Source organism: Rousettus aegyptiacus, unplaced genomic scaffold, assembly GCF_014176215.1.
Source record: "Rousettus aegyptiacus isolate mRouAeg1 unplaced genomic scaffold, mRouAeg1.p scaffold_m13_p_4, whole genome shotgun sequence".
NCBI lineage: Eukaryota > Metazoa > Chordata > Mammalia > Chiroptera > Pteropodidae > Rousettus > Rousettus aegyptiacus.
The window spans coordinates 61,662,321-61,686,604 of NW_023416307.1; the positions used below are offsets into that span (position 1 = coordinate 61,662,321).

General features: G+C 42.1%; 1 protein-coding gene across 2 annotated transcripts; it reads right to left on the reverse strand.

Moving 5' to 3' along the window:
• Positions 1-4,704: 4,704 nt before the first annotated feature.
• Positions 4,705-18,244, reverse strand: TAGLN3 (transgelin 3). Of its 2 annotated transcripts, none has more exons than XM_016150721.2 (5): positions 18,023-18,244; positions 17,544-17,725; positions 16,229-16,403; positions 6,517-6,619; positions 4,705-5,170 (listed from the first exon to the last, which is right to left on the reverse strand). In XM_016150721.2, the coding sequence occupies exons 2-5, from the start codon at positions 17,721-17,723 to the stop codon at positions 5,029-5,031; spliced, it is 600 nt and encodes a 199-aa protein (XP_016006207.1). In that variant the 5' UTR covers positions 17,724-17,725; positions 18,023-18,244; the 3' UTR covers positions 4,705-5,028. The 2 variants fall into 2 exon arrangements, with proteins under 2 accessions (XP_016006207.1, XP_016006206.1); XM_016150720.2 differs by having other exon boundaries at positions 4,707-5,170; positions 17,544-17,890; positions 18,023-18,224.
• Positions 18,245-24,284: the final 6,040 nt, after the last annotated feature.

Consider the following 24,284-nt stretch of genomic DNA (forward strand, 5'->3'; position numbering starts at 1 on the left):
GTTACTTTGTGCTTTACAGTGACCAATTTATAGTCAACAAGATTATTTCAGTTTCAACGACTAGTGAAATGAGTGGTTTTGCTAATTTAAGGCCATGGCAATTACAGTTACTATCAACGACAGCACTATCTATGATGTCACTAAAGCTCTCTGTAATAACTAAAATGGCAACATGACAGGAAATAAAAAAAACAAGACGTTATAAAAAGTGAGCTTTGTGTTTCCACTGACATAAGATCCAGCTTTAGTCACAGTTATTGGTGGGAGGGATGACATGAAAAGTAAAGAACTCTGGCCTAGTCTGACTGGAGTCAGACATTTTCTTAAATCATTTTTCTGCCTTTGACATATCAAAGAACCAAAAATGGGACTTGCATTCACACTGCAGTCTGGTACAACCCCACAGATAGCATGCATACAGATGTCACTAGTTGTTAGCAAATCTTTTTGTTCCTGTGATCTACAGGAGCCTTAATCTTGACTCCTGGGTGAGGCAACAGATGCATGAAGCTGAGGGGCAGGTGTCTTGATTCTGTGGTAAAACTGCAACTACCACCACAGAATGTTTTATACCTTTGACATCAAGGCAAGCTCTAACTAAGCCGACTGAATTTGGTCTTTTCGAAAGTAGCTTGAAAACAAAAAAGGACCTAATGGCACAGTTTTAAAAGACTTTCTTTAAGATCCTGACCTTTACGTCCACCTCCTAGAGGTCTAAGACAGAATGAGACCCCTAGGAAGGGAGCCATATGTATTTTCACATCAGATGGCCCTTGCTCAAGTCCACCCAGGAAGAATTTGTTTTGAAACCCAAGCTCCTTCCTCATTGTGTAAATTCTACTGGTGACAGGCAGGTTGGGAAAAGTAGTCAATACATTCCTATGATGGCACAAAGCGGAGATTCCTGAGACCACTTACCTCTAGCAAACATTCCCTGAACTTCCCAGGCCAGAGAACTCTTCAGAATGTCCTAGTGAGTACTGCTCTCATTTGGCCTTTAAGCTTAAATAAGCAACTAATGATACAAGGAACTAACTGTATGTTATATTCTGTTTGCTCAACTAGACTACAAATTCATTTAATTAAGAGCCAAGTCCATATTTCTTTGTATGTCCTAGTTCATAATATAATTCCTTAAATAAATAAAGGACTCAAAAAACTTTTGTTGACTAATTGATTGACAGGGATGATTTTCTAGTCATTTTTGTGCTTTCAGGACAAAGATGGCTTTCACTGATTACAAGGACAGTTTGAAATTAATTAATTAACTAACTAACTAATTAATTAATTAATTAAAAAAGTAAGTTGACTACTATATTAGGACATTGCAAGTTAATAATGCTTAGGACGAGTTACTCAGAGAGAATTAGCAGAAAGTCCGAGTAATAAAAAGGAATGAACACTGCTCTGGAAGCCAAAAACATGGATTTAAACCCAAGTTTAAACATAGATTTAAATTAGAAAATTAATTTACTAAATGATGTTAGATGTCATATCACCTTTGATCTTCAATATTATTTTAAATAAAATGCGAGGCATAGACTAGGTGATCTCTATATGACTTTAGAAGAGGAAAAGATAAGGAATGGAGGAATGGAACACATATTCAAGTTTTCCTCCAGGCTATCTCTTTAAAAAGTGGGTCCCCAGAGAGCCCATCAGTTAAAAAATAAATTATCTTGAACAGAGAAAATTGATCATTCTATCAGGTGTTTAAAATACATTGTTGGAGTTGGTTAGGTTTTACTTTAAAATTTTTCATATCTATATTCCCAAGTAAAATTAGTCTATGGTTTTCCTTTCTTATTCTCATTGGTTTCTGGAATCAATGTTAAATAGCCTCGTGAAGTGAGTGTTTTTTTCCTAACAACGTCTTAAACTTATCAATAGCTCTATATTTTCTCAAACAAGACATATTCCTTCGGACATTCTCACCTATCCCTTTTCTCTATGCTTCTCAACCCTTATGCCATACACATCATATTGGTATTGTCTAAAATTTTAGTTTTGAATTATTATAGATATAATTTTTATCTCTTTTTTTTAGTCCTTATTCTTATTTATTTAAATGAGAATGAAATTTTCTAACTCACTTATCTTCATTTCCTATATTAAATAACATTTTTCTGGTGATATATTTTTCTTACTGGAATATTTAATCCAACTGTGTTTTCAAAAAGGATCCTTTTAATATTTTTTCTTCACTCTTGGGCTTAAAAAACTCATTAGCTATAGAGAAAATCATGTGTTCAATTTTTTTTCCTCAACGCCTTGAGAAGATAACTTTACGCATCCAAGGTTTCTGTTGAGAATTCCAATGTTAACCTAATTCTTTTTCCTTCTATGTAATGCACTTTTACTCTAAAATCTTTGAGAGTTTCTTATTTATTTTTAGTGGTAATACATTTCACTACAATGTTTCCCACTGAAGGCTCTCATCATTTATTTTTTGGTACCTTTTAAGTCTTTTAAAACTGTGCTATTAGGTCCTTTTTTTAATTCTGGAAATTTTAAAAATTATTTCTTCATTTTTTTCCCTGTATATTTTTATTTTTCTTCTGAGATTCCAATTATATGATTTTTGACCATGTCATTTGATATATTTTTTTCATTTACCATCTATTTGTGCCTATCTTTTTTACAGAGTGCTTTACCTTGATATTCCAATTTAATTTTTTTAGCCATTCTTCTGTCAATCTTCATTTTGTTTTATTTTCCTCTCCATAATGGATTATAGCATTGTTTTTAATATTTTCTCTTATTGTTTTTAGTATATTAGACTAATTTCAAATAGTTCTCCTGTCTCGTCCATGAATTTTGCTTTATCTGGTAAAGGAAGTCCAAGTATCTTTTGATGACAGAACTCACTGCACACTCAAGGGTTTTCCAAATGCTGCCTATGAACTCTGTGAGGTTATCTGCTACCTTAATGGCAAATGCAAAGTTGGGAAAGGGGAAAATTTTACAAGCTATAGCTTGGATTGTTTCCAATGAGTTTGGGGTGCTGGAAATACATTGAGGCAGATAGTCTTTGGAATTACAACTGGGCTATCTCATTCTCTGTTACCTCCTAACTTAATCTTGATCAGTCTTGTCTGCAGGCTGTAGTCACCTAATGGCAGTGAAGGGGTAGGAGCTCGAAGAGGTGGTTGGGACATGCTAGGATTCAGAAATAAATGCCCAGGTGCTGGCAAGTCTGCCTCTGTTATTACCTGCTCCTCACTCCAGTGGGGCTCTAGCACTGCCTTAGATTTAGCAGGCTGCTTCTTTCCTGCTCTATGCTGATTTTGCTGTTTTTCTTCTACTTGTTGTCTTTGGCATAGCAATGGTGGAGCCTGAGCAACGTGGGGAATAATAGAACAGGCCTAGCCTGAAAGCTCTTTGCCAAACGCATCCCCCAACCAGTGGATGCTATTTCTCATGCCCACAACTCCCAATCCCAAGCAAGGACCTAAGCACCTTCTCTCTCTCCAGGAGTTTCTTCTTAGTACTATTTCACTTTTTGGAACCCATCAACCTTCCCCCTTTTGCTTTTGTGGAAACTACAAGGTAAGTTTTGAGAAAAGAATTCAGCTGCCATGTTCATATGATATCTTTCCAGGAATGAACAATTCACCAGTGGTTGTCAAAGGGTCACTAGGGCTTAAAGGATATATTAGGTCAGTAACTCAGAGGCTAATTTCCTTTAGTGTAACTTTTTTTGTTGTTTCAATATTAAAAGCCTTCCAAAATGTTCTTCTATATCCTAATATATAAATAGGTAAGTTCAGCATTGACCTGGATGAAGCAGGACTGGGGATCCAGGATTCTACCTCCTCAGCAACACTCCCTCCCCCACCCCCACCCCCTCCCCCTGCCCCATGGGGATCCCATAGAAATCTCTGTGGAAGCCTAAAACACAGTCTGAAAAACCAACACCTAAACATTTGGAGTATAACATTATCTATAGCTCCATTTATTTTTACCTTTTCTTAATTAATGATTCATTATACAGATAAAATGCCTAATTTCTTGACATACTGAATAAATCTTTTTGTTGCTGTTTCAACTGGTGGGAAAGAATAATATGAATTAGTGGTCCCAAGCTTATTTCCTTTCTTAATTTTTCTATGGATGAGAAAATCTTTAAAACCTATCCAATCTTAGCTAGATCTTAGTTTTTGGCAATAACCAAGAGTGTTAGCGATTTAGACACTATAAATGACTATAAAAGAACAATCTGTATTGCTTTTAACTCCTACCTGATGAAAATACTGTATAAATGTCAGCATCAGATCCAGGGTCTGTCCTGAAAGGAGAAGATTATTGCTAGAGAAGTGAAAACCATTTATTCCTTCACCCATCCATTAGATAAAACCACTCATCCACCAGCGACTTCCAGGCATCTATAGAGAACTCCTTAAGAATTGAGGCTTTGGCTTGCTCATGCTTTTGTTCCCTACGAGTCTAGCATAATAAGCACAAGGTAAGTGCTTATTCTTGAACTAGTGGTATTAGGCTCTCAGAGTGGACAAAACAATTTCTAAACTTTCTATTGCAGTTGCAGAGATAAACATTACAGCCTTGTAAGGGCTTCCTCAAAGCTAACCAATATTTCCTCAGCTACAGCTACCGCTTCATTCCATCTTGCTGGCCACTTGAATGAAAGAGAAATCAGCCCTGCCTGCAAAGCCCCTAAGACAAAGAATGAACGTTACACTTTACGACACAAGACTAATTTGTTTATTCTGTGCGTTCTATAAGTTGAAGAGGGACATTTTTGGCCAATAAATAAATAAATAATCAAACAGAGACTTTAGGGCAAAGAAGGGTGCTGAGGAAGAGGAAGCGGAGTCTTTGCATAGTTCTAAACGAACAGAAGGTGGCAGCAGAGGCAACGTGGATTCTCAGCAGAACCGCAGCACTTGCAAAAACCAGGGACAAGAGGCTTTGAGAAAGAGAAGGTCAGAAGGTGACTAACTATTTCTTTGTCATAGAGACCGTGGTGTGGAACGTTTGTCCTCTCTACTGCAGGTGGGGTGCGGCGTCCTACATGATCTGCCTGGGCATCCCGTACCCAGTCATGCCCGCCTGGGAAGCGCCCTTGTTGCTGCCCATCTGCAGGCCGATCACATTCTGTCCCTGGCGAAGCTGCTCCTCTGAAAATCCTCTCCGATTCTGCTGGGCTTTCCTGGGCAGAGGGAGTGAGATGGAATAATGTCATTCTGACAGTTTTCAAATCTTTCCCACAATATGCAGTTAGACAGACTCTACTGGGAGTCACCAGATAGCAGAGCAGGTCCTATACTAGGCTATAGTCCTGCCATGAACTACGATTCTGAGCTATGGTCCTACGATGAGCTATGGTCATCTGATGAACTATGGCCTTACCACAAGCAAGCCCTACCATGATACTCCTTAGAAGCCCAGATGGTTTTCCAGAATTTCCAGCAACAATCAGTAGCTACCTCTCTGGGAACTTTACTCTCAGACAGCTTTCCCATTACCCTCTCTCTTACAGTTATTTCAAACCCTTGTAAAAATTAAAATCAGCCCTTCTTGCAAAGCATGTCAATAATGTATTCTGCCCTTCCCTGCCCTTCCCTGTATAGGGCCAAGAATTAATGTTCCATTTTAGAGCTGAGGGACCTAGGAGTTAAGGAAAGGAAATTTCTTGCTCTAGACCAGAGGTCAGCAAACTTCAGTAAAGAGTCAGATTGTAAATAATTTTGGTAGGTCATTAATAAAGCTGTAACTAAAACCAGGCTTTCAACTGGCCAATGTCTAAGAGGTTTTCGGGTCCCTTTAAAATGACACAAACTGGTACTTTTTTATAATCGTCAGGAAGAAGAAAAAGAGACTAGAGAAATGAAGAGTCAATTATCTGGTAAACATGTCATTTTCTCTTAATCTCCCACTGAATTATTGGGTTAAGTTTAAAACCCCTTGCTAACCCCACCCCTGAAAAAAACAACAATAAAACAAACTTCCTTAGGAAAAGGCCTTTTACTGACATGACCATATAATTTATTATCCAAACCGGGCTGCTTCTGAGAGTAAAAGTAAGTGCTATTAATAAAAATACTGTGACAACAGGCATTAACTATGGTCCCAGGCAACTGGGACATATCATCCCTTTTTTAAGTAAATAGTAGATAGATAGATAGATAGATAGATAGATAGATAGATAGATAGATAGATAGACAGATTGATTCAGGGCTATAAACTAAGTTCAGACATCAAGCCACATCTGAAAAAGCCATTCTGTGCTGCCCAGTCTCCAGAGAAACAGAACGTGGGCAGGGCTGGAGGATCCAGTATCTATAAGAAAGGCCTGGCCATTTCTGCTCTGTGTGGGATGTTGGCCTGAACATCAGTATCAGTCTCTCCTTGCTCTTGAGGACTCAGTCGTGGGGCTGGGAGTTCTTGCTCCTAGGGGCTTCTGTTGAAATAACCTCTGGGGAGCTACAAGGCTTCAGATGCTCCCTCTTGTTAAAAATTATCCTCTGCTCCAGAGGGCTGAGAAGGGATTTCTACCTGTGAAACCAGGATGGTTCTCCCCGGTAGCAGCCATCATCCTTGGTGACTGCAACGCTGCCAAGAGCCATCAGGGTTCTCTGCACAGCTGCCATGTCTTTTCCTGGAAACCAATGAAGACATTAAAGCCAAGCATGTATCAGGGTCAAGGAATCTAGGAGGATGGGGCTGGACCTCCAGGAAGAAGTTTCTGATAGGAGGCTGCAGGTGATCACATTCAGGGGACAGGAATATCAATTATTTCTCAAAATGGTCCAAGGACAACCATAGCCAAACTTCTCAGAAAGAAACAAAAATTCACCTGGCTCCATTCTTCTCTATATGGTACATACCAGTGATGCCCAGTTTCTACTCCATTTTCAGAGTTGCTGTGTATGAATAAAACATTCCAAACACTAAGCAGCTCTGACATAGGTAGGTCCCTGTCCTGAGCAGTAGCCCCGACCCCGGTGGCTTCTGTAGGCTGTGGTAAGGTAAGTCCTATAGGTAGGCTGGCATGGCGGACTGCAGAGAGAATTTTTCCTCAGGACAGGAAAGAGAAAACTGGAAAGAAGTGGTTGAGTGGATTAACTGTGCCAAACCCCAGGTGGCTTCTCTCTTTTACTTTATGTGGTTAAAAGGATCTAAAATCCCCCACATGAACCAAATGGAATATTCACTTGGCTATTCGGGTTGGAAGCCTGACAAGTGAAGAAAAGCAAATCAGCACAGAAAGCACTCAAGGTGACACAAATGACAGGCCCTTTATTTTGTGCTGCTTGAAAAGAGCTAAAAGAAGACAGTGAATAACTGGCTTGTGTGTGTGAGAGAGAGAGAGAGATGGATGGAGGGAAGGAGGGAGGGAGGATGGGAGAGCGGAAGGGAGGGGAATAATGAAAGAAAAAGAGGAAGAGAAAGAGGAAGAGGAAGAGAAAGGAAGAGGAAGAGGAAGGGAAAGGGAAAGGGAAAGGGAAAGAAGGAGAAGATGTGTGGCATTGCCCCCTCGTACCATTGGAACACTGTTATCTAATAGCCCAGTGGCCTGCAATCCACAGAGAAGGTAACTGGACCCTACGAGTCAGCCTGCTCCTCCATTCTTTCTCCTTTCCTCTCTTTCAACTGACTGACATGTCCAAGACTGGGAAAGATGCTACCAAGTGGTTAGCCTGCAATTTTGAACCAAATCGAAGGTCCATGCAAGGCATAAGTGTGGACTGCAGAAGCAAAAGGCACGGGGTTAGAAAAGAGCAAAATTCAGCTTGGTGGGGTGCTGGGAAAGTTAAGGGCAAATATTAAACAGCTCTTTTTAGACTGAGTGAACCATCTGTGGTCTCTCCAGCCTGGCTACTGTAGGTCAGTCACTGGGCAATACAAAATTATAGGAAAAAGGCAGATGGAAAGTGAAAATGGAGTATAATTACAATAAAATAAGCAATTAAAGCACACAGAGGAAGTTCATTTTAGAATGTCCATTTATTCAAAGATGAGAGAGAGACGGCAGATCCTTCTTCCCTCACCACTCTCCATCCCATTAACCATCGGGGCCATTTCCTGGATCCTGAGGCCCTGTGGGATTGGTTAATGGATACAAGGATGAAATGCTCTCGTTGGGGAGTCCCCAGACTCAAGGGAGAGCTGGGGTGGTGGAGGATGGAGAATTGAGGCAGCAAATAGAAGGAGGGCATGAACGATATTGAGAATTAAGACAGAAGAAACAGAGGTGGTTATTAGAATGATTCTTCTCTTTGGGACGAAAAACATTTCTGTAATTTTCACAGTATAACAGGATGCTTGGATCCTTTTTTAAAATAGAACTGTCCTGATGATATTCTGAAGGATCACTCTGGGAAGAGATAGGGAGAGGGTTTGCTCTTAAGTAGTGAGCCATTAAAGAGAACCTAGAGAAGTGATTAAGCACAAGGAGGCTTAGGAAGGTCGGGGTATACCATTTATCTCCACTTTGTACAAACTGCACACTGGAAATCTGTTTCTGGTGGTTGGAAAGGGCAGGTCTGAAATGTCCAGGTTCTGGGGAAGTGTGGAGCCTGACACCCAGTAACGCAACCACAGACATCACCCTGGAGACATGGGTGCGGAAGCAAGCTTTGTTAACCACAGACCCAGCCTCCCTCACAAGTAGCTGGAGAATGTATATACTACGTGAATCCAGAAAGGAATGAAGGAACTAAGCTGAGACCAAAAGTAAGATAGATATTCAGAAACCTAAAACTATAAATACTACCCCATCTTCATCTCAGAGAGCAGAAAAGTAACTGGTTGCATGATTGGGGTTGAAGAATCTGGGGAAGGAGGCAGCGTTAGAAAGCAAAAAATTTAGAAGAGTTTTCCTTAAGAAAGATTTGATATAAATTATAGGCCAGACACTTTATTAAATGTGACACTGACTCCATGAAATTGATATACTTTCTCCCAATGTGTGGATAGGAAAACTAATTCAGTGAGGTTAATTAACATGCCAGAGCCACCCAACAAGTAAACCAGGGTTTGGCCTTAGCTCACGTGTCTGAGTGCAGAGACCACAAAGAGTCCACTAGGCCACCCTGCCGTCTCTCATTGGTCCCCACTGCAGGCTGGCTGGGAAGACAGGTTCCTCAGTGACCAGGTAAAATGAAGGTTGGCAGCGGCCGTGTCGGCGCCAGGCCAAAAGGAATGCACTGGGAAGATGCGTGAGATTAAAGCAAGAAAAAGCAGTTGGTGCCTTGACTTCCCCATCAGTGTGCAGATAAAATCGATTATCGTCAAGATTCTAAATAATGTAATGAAGAGAAATCTGTCTCTGTAACCAGTTCATGTCTAGCTTGTTTTCTTGTCGCATCGGGTTTGTTTTCTGACATTCCTGTGAAGAACTGCAGTACTCTCAGTCTGACAAAATGGGAAGAGGGCCTCCTTGTGGCCTCACTTCTCTTGCCAGTGCAGAAGCCCAGATCAAGTGCTGTTGAATCGATGGGGGCTGTTAGTGGAGGCTGATTCCTGTGACTGGGGGTCAAAAATTTAAATGTCTGAAGGACCAGTGTGATTAAGGAAGATCTGTAAAGTGTGTCAGGTAGGAAGCAACTGCTTATGGCACCACTAAGCGTACCATCTGCTTAGTGCAAAGCCTGCTTCAGGGTAGGGTTCCCCAAGCTTCTTTGATGATTTAGAGGATGGCATAAGGGGATCTCTTTAAAAATGTGAAATTTGAGGTCATTCCCCCCGGGGAAACTTATTTGACAGGCCTGAGGTGGGACCTGGGAGTTTATATTTTTAATTAACTCCCCGGGTGATTCATGCCATCAGGCAAGTTTGAGAAACATGGGTTTCATCCGGTGACTGGGAATTACCTGAGAATCTTAAAAATTCATATTCTGAGACAATCTCCTGAGTCGATTCTAATGAAGTCAGATTGGATAAGCAAGCACTGCCCCAGTTCTTTGGTTTTCAATTAAAAAAAAAAAATCGCAATGTCTAGCATGTTGCAAGCACTAAGTAATATTTGTTAATCGATAACTCTTTCTTTCAGAGATAACTTCCACAAAGTCAAATAGAAAAATCAATTTTTAGAAGAGCTCTGTCCCTAGTTGGGAGCCAGCTCAGAGGCCTGGCAGCTTTGAATCTCTTTGTTCCCTTGAAAGCGACCCATAGATACTTTGGCAAGACCGCTTGAAAACCACTGCTCAAGGCTATTATTTCAAGAAAAAAGAAAAAAAGGAAGAAGAAGAAGAAGAAGAAGAAAAAAAAACAGTCCCCAAAGAAGCACCATCTAGGTGCTGGGAATTTTTAGATGCTGGAGCATAGAAACAAGATTGAGTTCCGGTGGTGATCTAAAAACGAGACCACTGACCACAAGAAGGGTAGTGACGCATGAAAGCAGAGAGGCCAAATGTACACTAAAAGCTTGGAATTTTAATCAGGCTACCTGGAATCTTCTAGCCCCCTACCAAGGGAGGAAGCTAATGTTAGAACTTGAAGCTGTAAAAAAAGACAGTGGCACGGTTGTCACAAAGCAATGTTTCCCCAAGTGTGGTCTTACACTCCAAACTACCGAATGATAATCTCTGGGGATTGGGGGCAAGGATTCTACACTGTAAGGACCCCCGGCCCAACCCAGGGATTCTTAATGTCCATAAAGACTGAGCATTATTATCATAGAGATACTTGAACAAGAATTCTGTCCTCTTAATTTTTTCTTACCCTTTCATGATATTGTATATGTCTTTGAAAAGAAAAAAATAATAGAACAATAAAGAGAAAGAAAAAAGGCTAGAGATAAGTCATACGAGTGGGCAAAGTCAGTAAAGTCACTCTACTTTCAATATTAAAAAATCAGTCTTATAGTCAAAACTCTTTGATTCAGAGCTACTTCCATATTTTATCACTTTTGACTCATCCTTGTTACTCTTGGAATACTGGCTTTTCCCCATCTTTCTGGGACTTATAGAGAAAGCAATCAGTGGACGAAGGACCCGTTTCTCATTTCCCTAATTAATGATTTAGGTACAGCCCCCAATTTTTCATTCAATGTAGAGGAAATATTGCTATAGTCAAGGAAGAAATGTCAGAGGGTAGGCTGGCCTTGCCCTGTGGGTTCTATGAATTTTTGTTTCACTAGGGCAGTGGTTTTCAAAGCGGGGTTCCCAGAATAGCAGGAGCAGCAGCATCTGTGAAATGGTAGAAAATGCAGATTCCTAGGTGCTACCCACATGTAATACCTCAGAAACTCTGGGGCTGGGGCCCAGGAATCCTACCAAGTGATTCTGCTGCACACTGGAGTTTGAGAACCACTGCTGGAGGAAAAGCTATCCAAACACAATTGTAAGCAGCACTTGGAATAAATGCCGTGAAGGCTGTTCTGACAAAAAAAGAAGTTTCAAGGAGGACGCATCTGTAATGTCTCAAGTCACTACGGGGACCTCACAATATCTCAAAATACCTCTCAAATTAGGTGAACTCTCTTCTCCTCTGCTGTTGAGGAATGACACATACAGTGACACCTCCACAGAGAATATATTTGGACCTTCCAGGCATTCCACTACGATGTAAAACCAGACCTCCTCCATAACTCCCAGTCATCACGGAGCAGAAACAGGAAGCCATGGCAAAACCATTTGTCCAGGATCCTGGTCAGCCAGATTACTAAGAAGAGCAATCAGATTTGATAGATCTTTGAGACTTGCCTGCTTTGACGTCCTAGAATGTTACATGTCTAACACTTGCCACATAGTCATGCAAAGGAACCCAAAAGGTTAGTCGCTGATGGATTTACAGTAGGGGAAGGAAGCTAGCATTTATTAGGTGTCTCTTAGCCATGCACTGAGCTAGGCGTTTTACACATTTAATCCTTACGAGAACCGTTAGAGGGAAGCACTAGACGTGTTTATAGGAGGAAAATTGAAGCTCTGAGAAGCTAAGCAGCTCAGGCAAGGTCACACAATGCAGGTGTTGCTAAAAAACAGTTTCAACCCATCTGCCTGGTTCTAAAACGCATGCTCTTTCCACTGTACCAAGATCTTCTGGGTCCAGAATTGGCGAAGCAATATATTAAGGGGGAAGACGTTAAGAGGGTAAGGTTCATGAGGTGGATAAAAGTCAATAGCCCCTAAAGCTGGTCTGTCTGTACTGAGGAATGGCAGATGTGGTGAAGACACCGAAGACGTCAGAGAGAGCAAAGGTCATCTAGGCAGCCTTACCAGCTTCCGTGTGAAGCCATGAATGAAGTCCTTTGTTTCAACATAGAATGTGTGCCTTTCCAGCCTTGTGCCTGTGCTCTCGTTTTCCATTAGTCTTGAAAACGGACAGGCCAATGACAATGGTAGTTTTGACACTGCCAGCATTTATCATACCCTATATTATTGCCAGGCACTATGCTAAGCACTTCTAATGCATTATCTCATTTATTCCCCATGTCATCCCTGTGAAATAGATCTTATTATTCCTATTTTATAGCTGAGGAAACCAGAATTTAGAAAAGTTACTAAGTGGTGGAGCAATGATACGAGCCATGCAGTCTTGTGTCTGACTCAATAGTCTGCATCAGACTACCTTCCAGTATAAGCGTTCTTCGAGTCTGCACTCGCTAGCTCTCACGTGTTCTCTCACTTACACACACACACCCCTTCTTTTTTTGCTCCTCCCTTTCTCTCCTTCCCCCTCTTCCCTCCAAAGAATAGATGCTGAAGTCTAACCCCTAGTTCGCACTCCTCTGAGTCACAGGCAGCTGTGACTCCTGTTCTTTGCAGGCCCCCGTGGCATATCTGTAAGTCACCTGCCAGGCATTCAGCTTACTTATCCATGAGAAAGACATGCCCAATCCCCTCCTACTGCTCTAAGTGGCTCTGATTTCTTTCCTGTCACTAAATGGAACTGGTCACCCCAGCTTCCTCCCAGGGGCACTTCAGTAGCCTCGTCTATAATATCCTGGTGCTTGGGTTGTTTTCTGGACCATTCAGCCTTGGATTCCTTTTTAAAGCCCTGAAGCTTACATTCTGCTCGCCCCCAAATCCATTCCAAACATTTCACACTGCGTCTAAAAGAGGTTTCAGGATAGTGAGAACATCTGGGGACTCTGCCTATCTAAATAACTAAAACCTAAATGAGAAGGCATTTGGCAAGCCTGGGTTCCTGCAGCTTTATGGGTCTGCGACATAAGAGCAGCATGGAATCACTGGGCAGCCGGGGGCAAGCAGAGCTCTACTTGGAAAGATGCCAAGCACGGAGATGGGGACTGAGAGCTGTACAGCATAAAATGCCGGCAGAGGAGGAAGAGAAGTACTCAGGCGAGAAGGGCGGTACCCACAGCAGCCACAGCCACCACAGCTATTTGCATAGAATCAGGAATGAATGTGAGTAAACCAAAAACCACACAGTCAGGGTATAGAATAGTAGGGAGAATGTGGCATTTAGGTAAGCAAATGGCTAGTCCAATAGCTGCATATACAAACACGTTCACTCTCATATGCCCACAGACACACTCCAACCCCGCCTTGAAGCGTCCCTCCAATTCTAGCATACTCATTCCCAAACTCATGAGTGAAATAGCTCTTGCAAAAAAAAAGGACCCTACCTCACTCACATTAGACCCTGGGTGTCACCTCTGGGCTTGCTCAAGGCCACTGCCCCTCCCCCTTTCTCTGCTCAAAGCAACCCACTTTCCTACCTCTTGCTCAGGCTTGAGCTTCAGACAGTGATCTTGGGGAATGTCAAGTGTCCCCTCCAAAGCTTAAAATCTCCCTGACCCTCATTTCTCAGTAGATCTCCCACGGAGGGGACCGGCAGGCCCTGGGGCCTCTAGAGACTCTTTGGACACCCCTAAGCATCTGCTTTCCTATGCCCAGGTATTCCTGTCCAATTGCATAACCTACTTATAGCTGATCAGCCATAGCACTCATGGAGTGAGTTTCCTTCCTTATTTTCTTTAAATCCTCATCCTTCTGCCCAGGGAATGAGACCTCTCCATGTCTTCCTTGTTTCCTTTTTCTAGGAGCATTATCCTGCCCTGGGGTCCACCTGTCCACTACCTTACTTCAGGCTAGTCACACTCATGCCTCTCAACCGCCCTCTTCCCTAAGAGGTATCTAACGCACAGGACTGGGAAGATGGTATAGACCTCCATCTGCTCCTAACAGCCCTCCCCACTCACTGTCAGGACCTCCTGGGTGTAAAGTTTGTCTGAGTGGGCTTTGGAAAAAGGAGAAAGGCGAGCAAAGCATTCTCAGTAATGAAAAGACAGGAAAGCACCATAAGTATCTACACCTCCCACACACCTCCCAGTTTCTTCATCCTCCCATACTTGGAGGGACTCATGGGGCCCTTTCCATTCACACAAAACCCCTAGTTAGTGCAGAGGCTCTAGCTCTCTGTCCCACACAGCCCTGACTCATCCTCCTCCTCTTCATCCTCATCAGTCACCAGATGACTCATAACACATTCATAGTATAGGTGAAGACAACAGCCTCCCGGCCAAAGCATGGCGTAGCCGACTAGGAAGGCCTTATTCATCAGCATCAGAGAGTCTGGATTTGAGTCCTGGCTGTGCTAATTACTAACCAGCCATATGATATACTCAGATAATCATGAGCAAGCTCTAGTTTTTTCATCTATGACATGGGCAAATTAATAACGCTTACTTCATAGAATTGTTGGAGAATTGATTGGCATTATGTAGTAAAGCACTTGAACTCTGGCTAGTACATAAGAAAATATCAATAAGCAGTAGCTATCTTTGTTAGCTGGAGACAATCATAGTTTTGATCTAAAAAGATAGGAGCAAGTCTTGACTGTGTTTGGGATTTGGAGACAAGCGTCCATGAAGTTAATGGCCTGGCCTAAAGGTGTGGATACTTGAGTTTCTATGTAATGCCCAACATGAGGAAAACTGATTGGCATCTTAGTACTTTAACTACTTATCTGGTAGTGAAAGAAACAGGAAATGCTGGCTCTCTGCCTGACACAGAGAGGGTGTGAAGTTTAAAGAGGCAATTGTTTCTTTATAAAGTGTTTAATAGAATGGTCCTCTGCTAGAAATCTGTTTCAACCGGCATCTGAATGTCCCTTAAAATACCATTGTCTATTGATCACAGAAAAGTTACCCCATTGTGTCAACAGAACCATTTGGGCCACTGCCCTGGGGTATCCCATTGGTTAGGCCACTGATGACAGCCAGTGACAAAAGCATGAGAGAGCACGGTGAACCCAGCAACCCTGCTTGGAGTGGTCCGTATCCCCTGTGCCCAGACGGCCCTAGTGTGAACAGTCACATGGATATGCACCTACATTTGGGTTCAGGGGGACACTAAGCACTATGACTGTAGGTCGCAAATTCTCTGGCAGTGTCTCCGCATCATTTCTCCCAGTCATGGTAGATTATTAAATATGTCCAAAAATGTGATTTGATTTTCATGCCTATTAAGATTTCTTAATCAAGTCGACTCACAAATGTGGAAGAAAAAAATCATCTGTCACACTCTCTAAGACAGAGGTCCCCAACCCCCCGGCTATGGACCAATACCGTCTGTGGTCTGTTAGGAACCAGGCCGCACAGTAGGAGGTGAGCGGCAAGGCTAGCAAGCGAAGCTTCATCATTTGCAGCCACTTCCCAGCGCTAGCATCACCTCCTCAGCTCCACCTCAGATCATCAGACATTAGATTCTCATAGGAGCACCGGTTCTGGTACCAAAAAGGTTGGGGATTGCTGCTCTGAGAGACTACATATCTGGAAGGTAGAGTCACCAAGCTCCCAGATAATAGTTTAATAAAGGGTTGGGTGGACATATTTCTCAGATGGAATGACCAAATTGCACCAGGCATCTTTGTCTATGATCCCCGCCACTGGTGAGTCAGAAACACTCATCCCCTGACTGTCTTCCAGTAGCTATCTTTGTTCAGAAAGAGTGCATTGTAGGAAAGGTAGCAGAAATAAAAGGCTTCCCCGTAACCACTTTACCTTCCTCTTTACAGAGGCTTGTTTATCTGTTTACTCCTTAGTTTGCTGAGGTCCCTGCTGTGTCTTGGAGTGTGTGTTCCCTCAGAGGAGGATGGATACCCTTTTCAATGCAGCATCATAAAGGGGAGGCTAACAGCGCCCCCAGGTGACAGCTGGTATACTCCCCGTCCCCCCTCCCCTCAACACACACACACACAAGCAAGCACAAGGAAGAACTCTGTGAGCTGGTTTCACAAAGGGAGGGGAAAAGGGAGGGGGAGGGGAGAACAATCCCAAAGACACAGGGCTGTTTACCTTCCCATAAATCTACTGTCTGAAAAATATCAGTGGTCCTAACGCCATAGATCTCTGCAGCTTTCAGGAACTGGGAGATTTGCTCCATCTGCTTAAAAGCCATCTTGGACTCTGAGATCTTGGCAATTGGCTCTTGTCCAGGTGGATATAAACTGTTTATTAGCTTGCACAAGACCTAAAGGAGGAAAGGGGGGAGACTCAGTCAGTGTTTCCTTTTACATTTGCCTGCCATTAATGCAAAGTGAATCCTTGCCCCACCCTGCAGGGCCCTGGTAACAATTTGGGCACAGGCAATTCTTGGGCCCCAGAAAAGCATAGGCTGTGGGCTGGGTGGCCAGGCTCTGATACAGAATCCTGAAGACCTAGGCAACCCCATTCCTAGGGTTGCTGCAACTGCAGTGAGTCCAGTAATACGGGGATCCCCTTCCCTCCTTGTTCCTTCCTCCCTTTTTATGGGTGAGGGAAAGAATCGTTTGCAGATAGGGAATGATGTGCAGGGACAAGGACATGATTCCAGATTTCCAATGCAGGAATGAGCTGGGAGAGGTCAGATGCTAGAGTCTAATATTATTTCTTCTATCAAAAGGCAAATCTGAATCGGGCTTCAACAACTCATCCCATATGTGCTAATGATGTGTGCAAGAACTGAACTGGGTTCTCCCAGATGCCTATAACACAAGTCCTGGGCAACCAGAGAGAAGCTGGGGATAGCAGTTATGTAACAACAGTTGATCACAGTCTGCAGGAAAAAAGATGGGCTTGTTTGAATCAGCATGGCCTGCAGTCAGGATTCCCCAAACACGCAGCAGCGCTGGGTCAGAAAAGCAGTTATCAAATAAGGATTCCCTTCAGTTTCCTGAGAACCCCTCCATTCACTAGACCAACAGTGAACAGCCCAGGCAGCACGGCTCTGGTGATGAAGGTGATTAGTCTCCCCTACCCCCTCCTTTGTTTTACTATGTTACCAACCCATTCCCTTGGGGAAGGAATAGTCCCAGATGAGCTTATGCACCAAAAGGCTGGAGAGATCTCAAGGAAATAATTATCTCTGTTCTCACTAGAAAGACCATAAAGGCTTCGGATTTGCCAACGACTTACAAGGAAGCTCAATTTGTGATGGGTAGAGAATCCTCTTAGCTAGCTAGGGAATTGTGCAGGGAGCCCAGATTTTCCAACGAATACGGGCATTTCCATTCCCTCCCTGGGAGACACACAGCCTGAGAGCAGCAGCTCCTCCAGCAACCTTAGCGGAAGGAGAAGGCCCTGAAGGGTTTCCTTACCAACCGCCCAGCCACCATGATCTCGCCATCCTTACCGTCCCGTCCATTAACCATTGCTGAAAATGGGCCCTGCCAGGGGGCGGGTGCTCAATATCCTCGGCGCACTGCAAGATGATCCAGTCCACCAGCTTGTTCTCCAGGTCCGCGTCATACTTCTGCTCGATCTTCTCCTGTACCTCACGGCTTAAGCCGTAGCTCGGGCCCCTGTTAGCCATCTCTGCAAGAGAAGAGAGGACACGCGCGGCATCCACACAATAGCAGCTCTGGCTCCCCGCGCACGGGGCTGGGATGTAGCTGGGCCGCCTGGCCCAGCAGCAGCAAAGCGGACAGAAAGCCGGGCGTGGTTTAAATCAAGGAGCCAATGAAGCCACTGGGGTTTCACCTACAAACGGGAAAGAAGAGCGCAGCCACGCGTCAGTGACTCTAGAATAAAGCCCCTGCCGGTCCAGGGGGGGCTGGATCCCGCCTCTCCGTCCCGCCTATCAATGAGACGAGATGATGTACAAGGACTCACAATCGAGGCTGAAGCCCCAGGCAACAAGGGGGTTGGGTGGTCCTTTCTTCCCCTTCTGGTAGCACTTTGTAAAGGCAGGAACCTTGAGCTGGGAAAGATCAGGTAATTAACAGGCAGAGATAAAGGCTGCTTTGACGTTCAGCTGCTGATGCTGCCTGGCGCTTGGAAGTGTAGTACACTGATTTGATTTTCTCCTGGCTGAGGAGGGTCAAACCAGGGCCGTTGCTAAGAGTCGTCCAAAAAGCCAGCCCTCTCCCGTGTCTGTCAAACCCGCCTGCCTCTCTCCCGCTGAGAGCTTTTTTCTCAGTTGCACAATTCTTTCCCCTGCTCTACGGGGAGACAGCACGTTGTATCCGAGACCAGCAAACAGCTGCACAGAGAATAGGGAGGGGGGCAGGATCCTTTCAGTCAGCTGTCCATCTGTCAGGAGTTGCCAAACCACTTTACCCCGGCCCTGGGGAACAGTTGTCTGGCAGGACAAGATAGTAGGGGCTGAGAACTGCAGCCATTAATTTATTCAGTTGCCAGTCAGATTTCATTCAGAAACTTCCATCCTGGTGGGAAATTCTTGTGCCTCGTTTTGATCTATTCAAAGAATGATTTTTTTTAGTGCTATTTTTAATTAAAAGACACTAAAAGCATGTTTTGTAAATTAAAAAGAGCTCTCTATACTTGGGAGAAATGTCTGTTCAGGTCCTCTGCCATTTTTTAATTGGATTGTTTGTTTTTTATTGTTGAGCTGTATGAGTTCTTTATATAGGCCCTTATTAGAGGTGTTGTTTGTAAATATTGTGTCTCATTTGGATGGTTGCCTCTTTGCCTTGTTGTTGGTTTCTTTTGCTGTGCAGAAGCTTTTTGGTTTGACATAGTCCCATTCATTTATTTTTGCTTTTACTTCCCTTGCCTTGAGGTCAAATTCATAAAATCCTCTCTAAATCCAAGGTACATGAGTTTAGTACCTATGTTTTCTTCTATTCAATTTACTGCATGAGTTCTTATATTTAGGTCCTTGATCTATTTTGAGTTAATTTTGGTGTATGGTGACAGCAGTCTAGTATCATTCTTTTGCATGTGGCTTTCCAGTTTTCAGCACCACTTACTGAAGAGGTTTTTCTTTCTCCATTGTGTGTTTGACTTCTTTGTCAAAAATTATTTGCCCATAAATACAGGGGTTAACTTTTCGACTTTCAGTTCTGCTCCATTGATCTGTGTGTCTGTTTTTCTGCCAACACCATGCTGTTTTGATTATTGTTGCTTTGTAGTATAATTTGAAGTCAAGCAGTGTGTTACCTTCAGCTAATAGACATATGAAAAGATGTTCAACTCACTAGCTATTAGGGAAATGCAAATCAAAACCACAGTGAGATACCAGCTCACACCTGTTAAAAGGACTATCATTAACAGGACAAGTAATAACGGTTGGAGAGGTTGTAGGGAAAAGGAACACTTATACACTGCTAGTGGGAATGTAAATTGGTACAGCCACTCTGGAAAACAGTATGGCGGTTCTTCAGAAAACTAAGAATTGGTTTATCATATGACCCAGCAATCCCTCTTCTGGGTATTTACCCCAAAAACCTGAAAACATTTATCCACAAGGGTATATATTCACCCTGATGTCCATAGCAGCTTTATTCATGGTGGCCAGGACATGAAAGCAACTGAAGTGTCCTACAATAGAATTTGGTTAAAGAAAATATGGTACACATATGCAATGGAATATTACTCAGCCATAAGAAGAGATGAAATACTGCCATTTACAACGACGTGGATGGACCTCGAGATAATCATGCTAAGCAAAATAAGACAGACAGAAAAAGCTGAAAACCATATGATTTCACTCATATGTGGGATATAAAACCGAAAGCAACAACAACAACAAAAACATGACAAATAAACAGAGACTCAGGACACAGACAGTGAATTTAGTGGTTACCAGAGGGAAAGGTGGGCGGGGGTTGGAGGGAGATGAGAGGTAGATAGGAGTAAAAGGGGTCAAATATTTGATGACAGAAGAAAATCTAACTTTGGTGAACACACAATGCAATATATATGTGACATACCATTGAATTGTACACTTGAAACTTATTAGACTTTATTAATCAGTGTCACCCCAATAAGTTTTAATAAAAAGAAGCTCAATATACTAAGAACTTGGAGTGAAAGATTTTGATAAAGTGTAAATATTTTGTCTGTTTAATTAATAATTGGGAAGTCACAACTGATATACTCTCAGGGATAATCGAGTATTTTCTATTAACAAATAAGACTTCAGAAGTCATTGGACTTAAGTTAGCCTGAAATTTTTATAACTGTTAAAGGTTTGGGCAATTATTCTTCTTTGACGAGGGTAAAGATTGAGTTTTATTTGTATCCTGTAAGTCTCTGGGTACTTTCATGAGAGAAACATCCCAAAATATGTTGTTTGATTCATTCAGCAAATATTTTTTTTGATCACTTAACTGTACCAAGTACTGTGCTGAAAAGAAATAAAGTAAAATTCTTGCCTCTAGAAAGACTGATCAATTGATTCAGGCAGGTTAGATAAAACATTTCTAGTACATGGGATGGTAATCTTTTTCCCTGTGAGAAATTGATTAGAAGCTATGCAGGAAATGACTCCTCAAATAATACATGTATTAAGAAAAATCTCTTGCCAGCTGGGGCCTGGAGTAGCAAAATTTAATTACTCAGTAGATACGTGTGTGGTTTGCTTGAGACAAGACTTAGCTGTCAGTACTTGAAGGCCTAGGAGTGAGAACTTGTGAAAAACAAAGGGTTGTGGGAGAGTCAAGTGCTCTTAGAACAGTCAGTTTTGAAAAAGCCACAAGAAAAGGATGACAAATTTAAGTCTCGTTGCTGCATGGAATCCTCAATTGAAGGAGCCCTAAAGACAAAGAACTGTTCCCAGAGACGGAGCTTAGGGAGAAAGTGGGAAAATTGTCAGCAGAATTTTAAAAGTCACTGAGTTGCATCTTTGGTGGCAGTTTACAGGCAATTCCAACCTGGGACTAAGGAAAGGGAGGTCTAGACAGAAAGCATGGCTGGAATTGCTCTGCAGATGTTGGTTTGTTATATGAAGGTAGAAACAATTCTAAAAGATGAACATTTGCCTCCCACACTATACTCCCCCACACCTTTTTTTTCAGAGTATGCTTTGCAGATCTTTTGTACCCAAAGATTTCTTTCCATTGTAACAAAATATCTGGGTGCTTTAAGTGAATGATTGAGGTCAGAGTTCTGGAGAGGATGGGGGTAGGGGGTAGGGCATTCTTTGCCAACAAGGCATAGATTAGATGTGTCCAGAAATCCACAGGAAATCTTTAAAGAAAAAAGCTTCATCCCCTGTGGGAGTGACAGTGAAAACTGGCTCAATCCTACATTTATGAGTGCCTACTAGTATAGTTATTTTTTTCAAGTTTTTTTAAGGGTTTATATATCTGCAATTAAAAAAAAATGAATGAGACATGGCAACATGGTCTAGTAGCAAAATTAAACTTGTAAACAATAAATGCCAGCCACGTATCATGCTAAAACTATGTGCAAGGTGCTTAGGGTATAGTGGATTAGGGAAAAGAAGAGTGTGGGGGATTAGGGAAAGATTTATAAATGAGATGGCTTTAAGTCTTAAAAGACTAGTACATGTTTGTCAGGAGAATGGGTGAGGCAGAAGGAGTAGGCAACGTTACTGGCAAAGTCAACTTATTTAGGAAAGTGAAAATGTTCTAATATCGACAAAGCATAGTGTTAAAGGGAAGACACATAGTTAAAGGGGAGAGACACACAGAAAGAAAAATAAGGCTGGGATGTTAGGCAGGCTCCAGATCACAAAGTATTATGCTAGCAAGTGCCCATGGTTAAATTTTCAGGAATTTTGAGGGCCAGTTGTTAATTTCAGCCATTATAAGTAATTAAATTATATAAACTCGTGCTTATATTACAAAGATTAAATACTCAGATCGTTTTCTAAAATATTTTGCTATATTTTACTATTATCTATGTTTCGAAGATATCTATGTTTATTGTCTCTGTATAGTCGCCTATGAAAGAATATCCAGCTTAAGAAAAAAACCTCATAAGAGTTTATTTAAGCCAAACCGATGACAAATGCCAGGAAGCAAAATCACAACAGGTTGAGAAAATGCTTTGAAGAATGACAGTTTGTAGCTTATTTTATACATGGGAATGAAAGGAGAAGACGTGAAATTCATTGGTAGTAGATTAGGGAGGTGGGAGAAAGCAAAGCAAGGAAATCTCTGAGATTGGATAAAAAGAAAAATGGAGACACATACTTTTCCATTGGTGGGTACAGGATAGTTAACATTTACAGCACACAGAGATGGTATGTGGGCAACAAGATAATAATGTGGTTGTGTCCTCTGGTACTGATGGTTGTGACTTCGAGTGTCTGGTAAAGGAGAGTACTCTGACAATGTTATGTTGTCTTAGATGCACAAATACAATAGACAATTTCCAAGGTGAAGATTGACTTTTGTCAGTGAAGCCACAGGTCTTGGACATGACTACCCACCATGACTTGCTTTGGGTTAGGAATTTTTGCCTCGAATCACCTTGTATGGTTACTTTCAGTTTCTGAGTCTGTAAGGCGTGCCATGCACGGCTCACCTGAGCTTGTGAAGTTAATGTGACTCCTTTTCCATCTACATAGTGTTTATCCTATGTAACAAGTGAGTTACTTGCCACTTCTTCCCAGCTTCCTCATATTCAGTGGCATTGCAGTGTTAGCTTGGCTTGTATACAGGGGTAACGGTGGTGCCATTTTTGTGAGGGGAATCATAGGCAGGGAGGTATGTAAAGGGGGAAGATTTGGCAGTGGTTTTATGGGTATAAAGCTCAAGAGAAAAGTTTGAAATGGAATAATGGGCTTGAATCATCTGCGTGCAGGTAGCACTTAAAACCAGGGACATGGCTGTGGTTGCTCAAGGTGAATAAACAAGTAGCAATGGAAGAGTACCAAGGTCAGAATGGAAAGGGAATATTAATGTTACAAGGTGAGTCAGGAGGAGGGGCCAGCGATGAACTTGGAAACAGACATGAAGATGAGTCAGAAAAGGCTTCACTGAGAAGTTGACATTTGAGTTTCCTTTTAATAGAAGAAAGTTTATCTGTCAGCAAAACCCTAAACACCTAAGAAAAGAGTAAGCACAAATGTGAAAGGATCATTTCCTCCAAAGACACAATTGGTTAAAAAAATTTGCCTACCTTGTTCTCTAGGTATATTCTAAATGCAGCAAAGCATCATATTTTTTCATCAAACCAAGTTACGCATTCTACATGACTGTTTCTAAACTGAAATGTTACTTTAGATTTGTGTTTAAAGGGGATCTTTAAAAAGTATATCTAGATTCTACCCATCATCCTCCAGAAACTGAGTTCTTTGGTTTTTTTTAAAGTTCAAAATTTAATGAAAATTTGACATATTTCTTTTGGGTACTGCCCTGGAAATGTTTATGTGGCTGGTAAAATTTTCCTTGTTATCTCCATGCTTTAAAAAGCTCAGGCTTGCCCAAAGCTCTTTTCCTGCTCTCCAAACAGATCTTTCTATTGGCTGCTCAGAAAACAGCCTGCTGTTGAGATTTGTCTGGAAATGCCTATAAGCTCAGCAGATGCAGCGAAAGCAAACAACCTCACTTGGTCTTCCTTTCCATTAGCACTGGCAGTATCCCTTTCCATTGCACATGCTAAGATTGTTTAGAGGGGTCATGTCGCTTTTAAAATAATGCAGGATAAGGCACCCAGGGGCTGCTGGCTGTTCAAGCATTTTCCATGTCACTGAATACATGCCATAGAGTGGTTTTAGAAAAAAAAGTTCGGGAAAAAAACATAAAGAACAATGTACCAAAATACACTAAATCCGATTCTTCAAACTCTTTTGGAAATTGTAATGTTACCCTCCGCAAAGCTAAATTTTAGAACAATCTTCCTACATTTAGATAGTTAGGGTTTTCTCCTTCCTCTCCCTTTTCCCAATCATTGAACATTTGAGAGGATACCATACAACTAACATTCCAATTTGGAATTGCCGGGTTTGGAAAGTCCAATCCAGACCAGCTTTAGAAGCCCTATGAACTTCATTGTCTCCTCTTTTCTTCCTAAACCTGTATGTCTTCATCTCTTTCTCACCAATTATGCTCTGTGCATAATAAAAGCAAAAAGATAGTAACACCTATGTGTCATTGTCCTAATTGTGTTATACTTAATCCTTTATCCTTAAACACTTTACCTAGGTTTATATTATCAT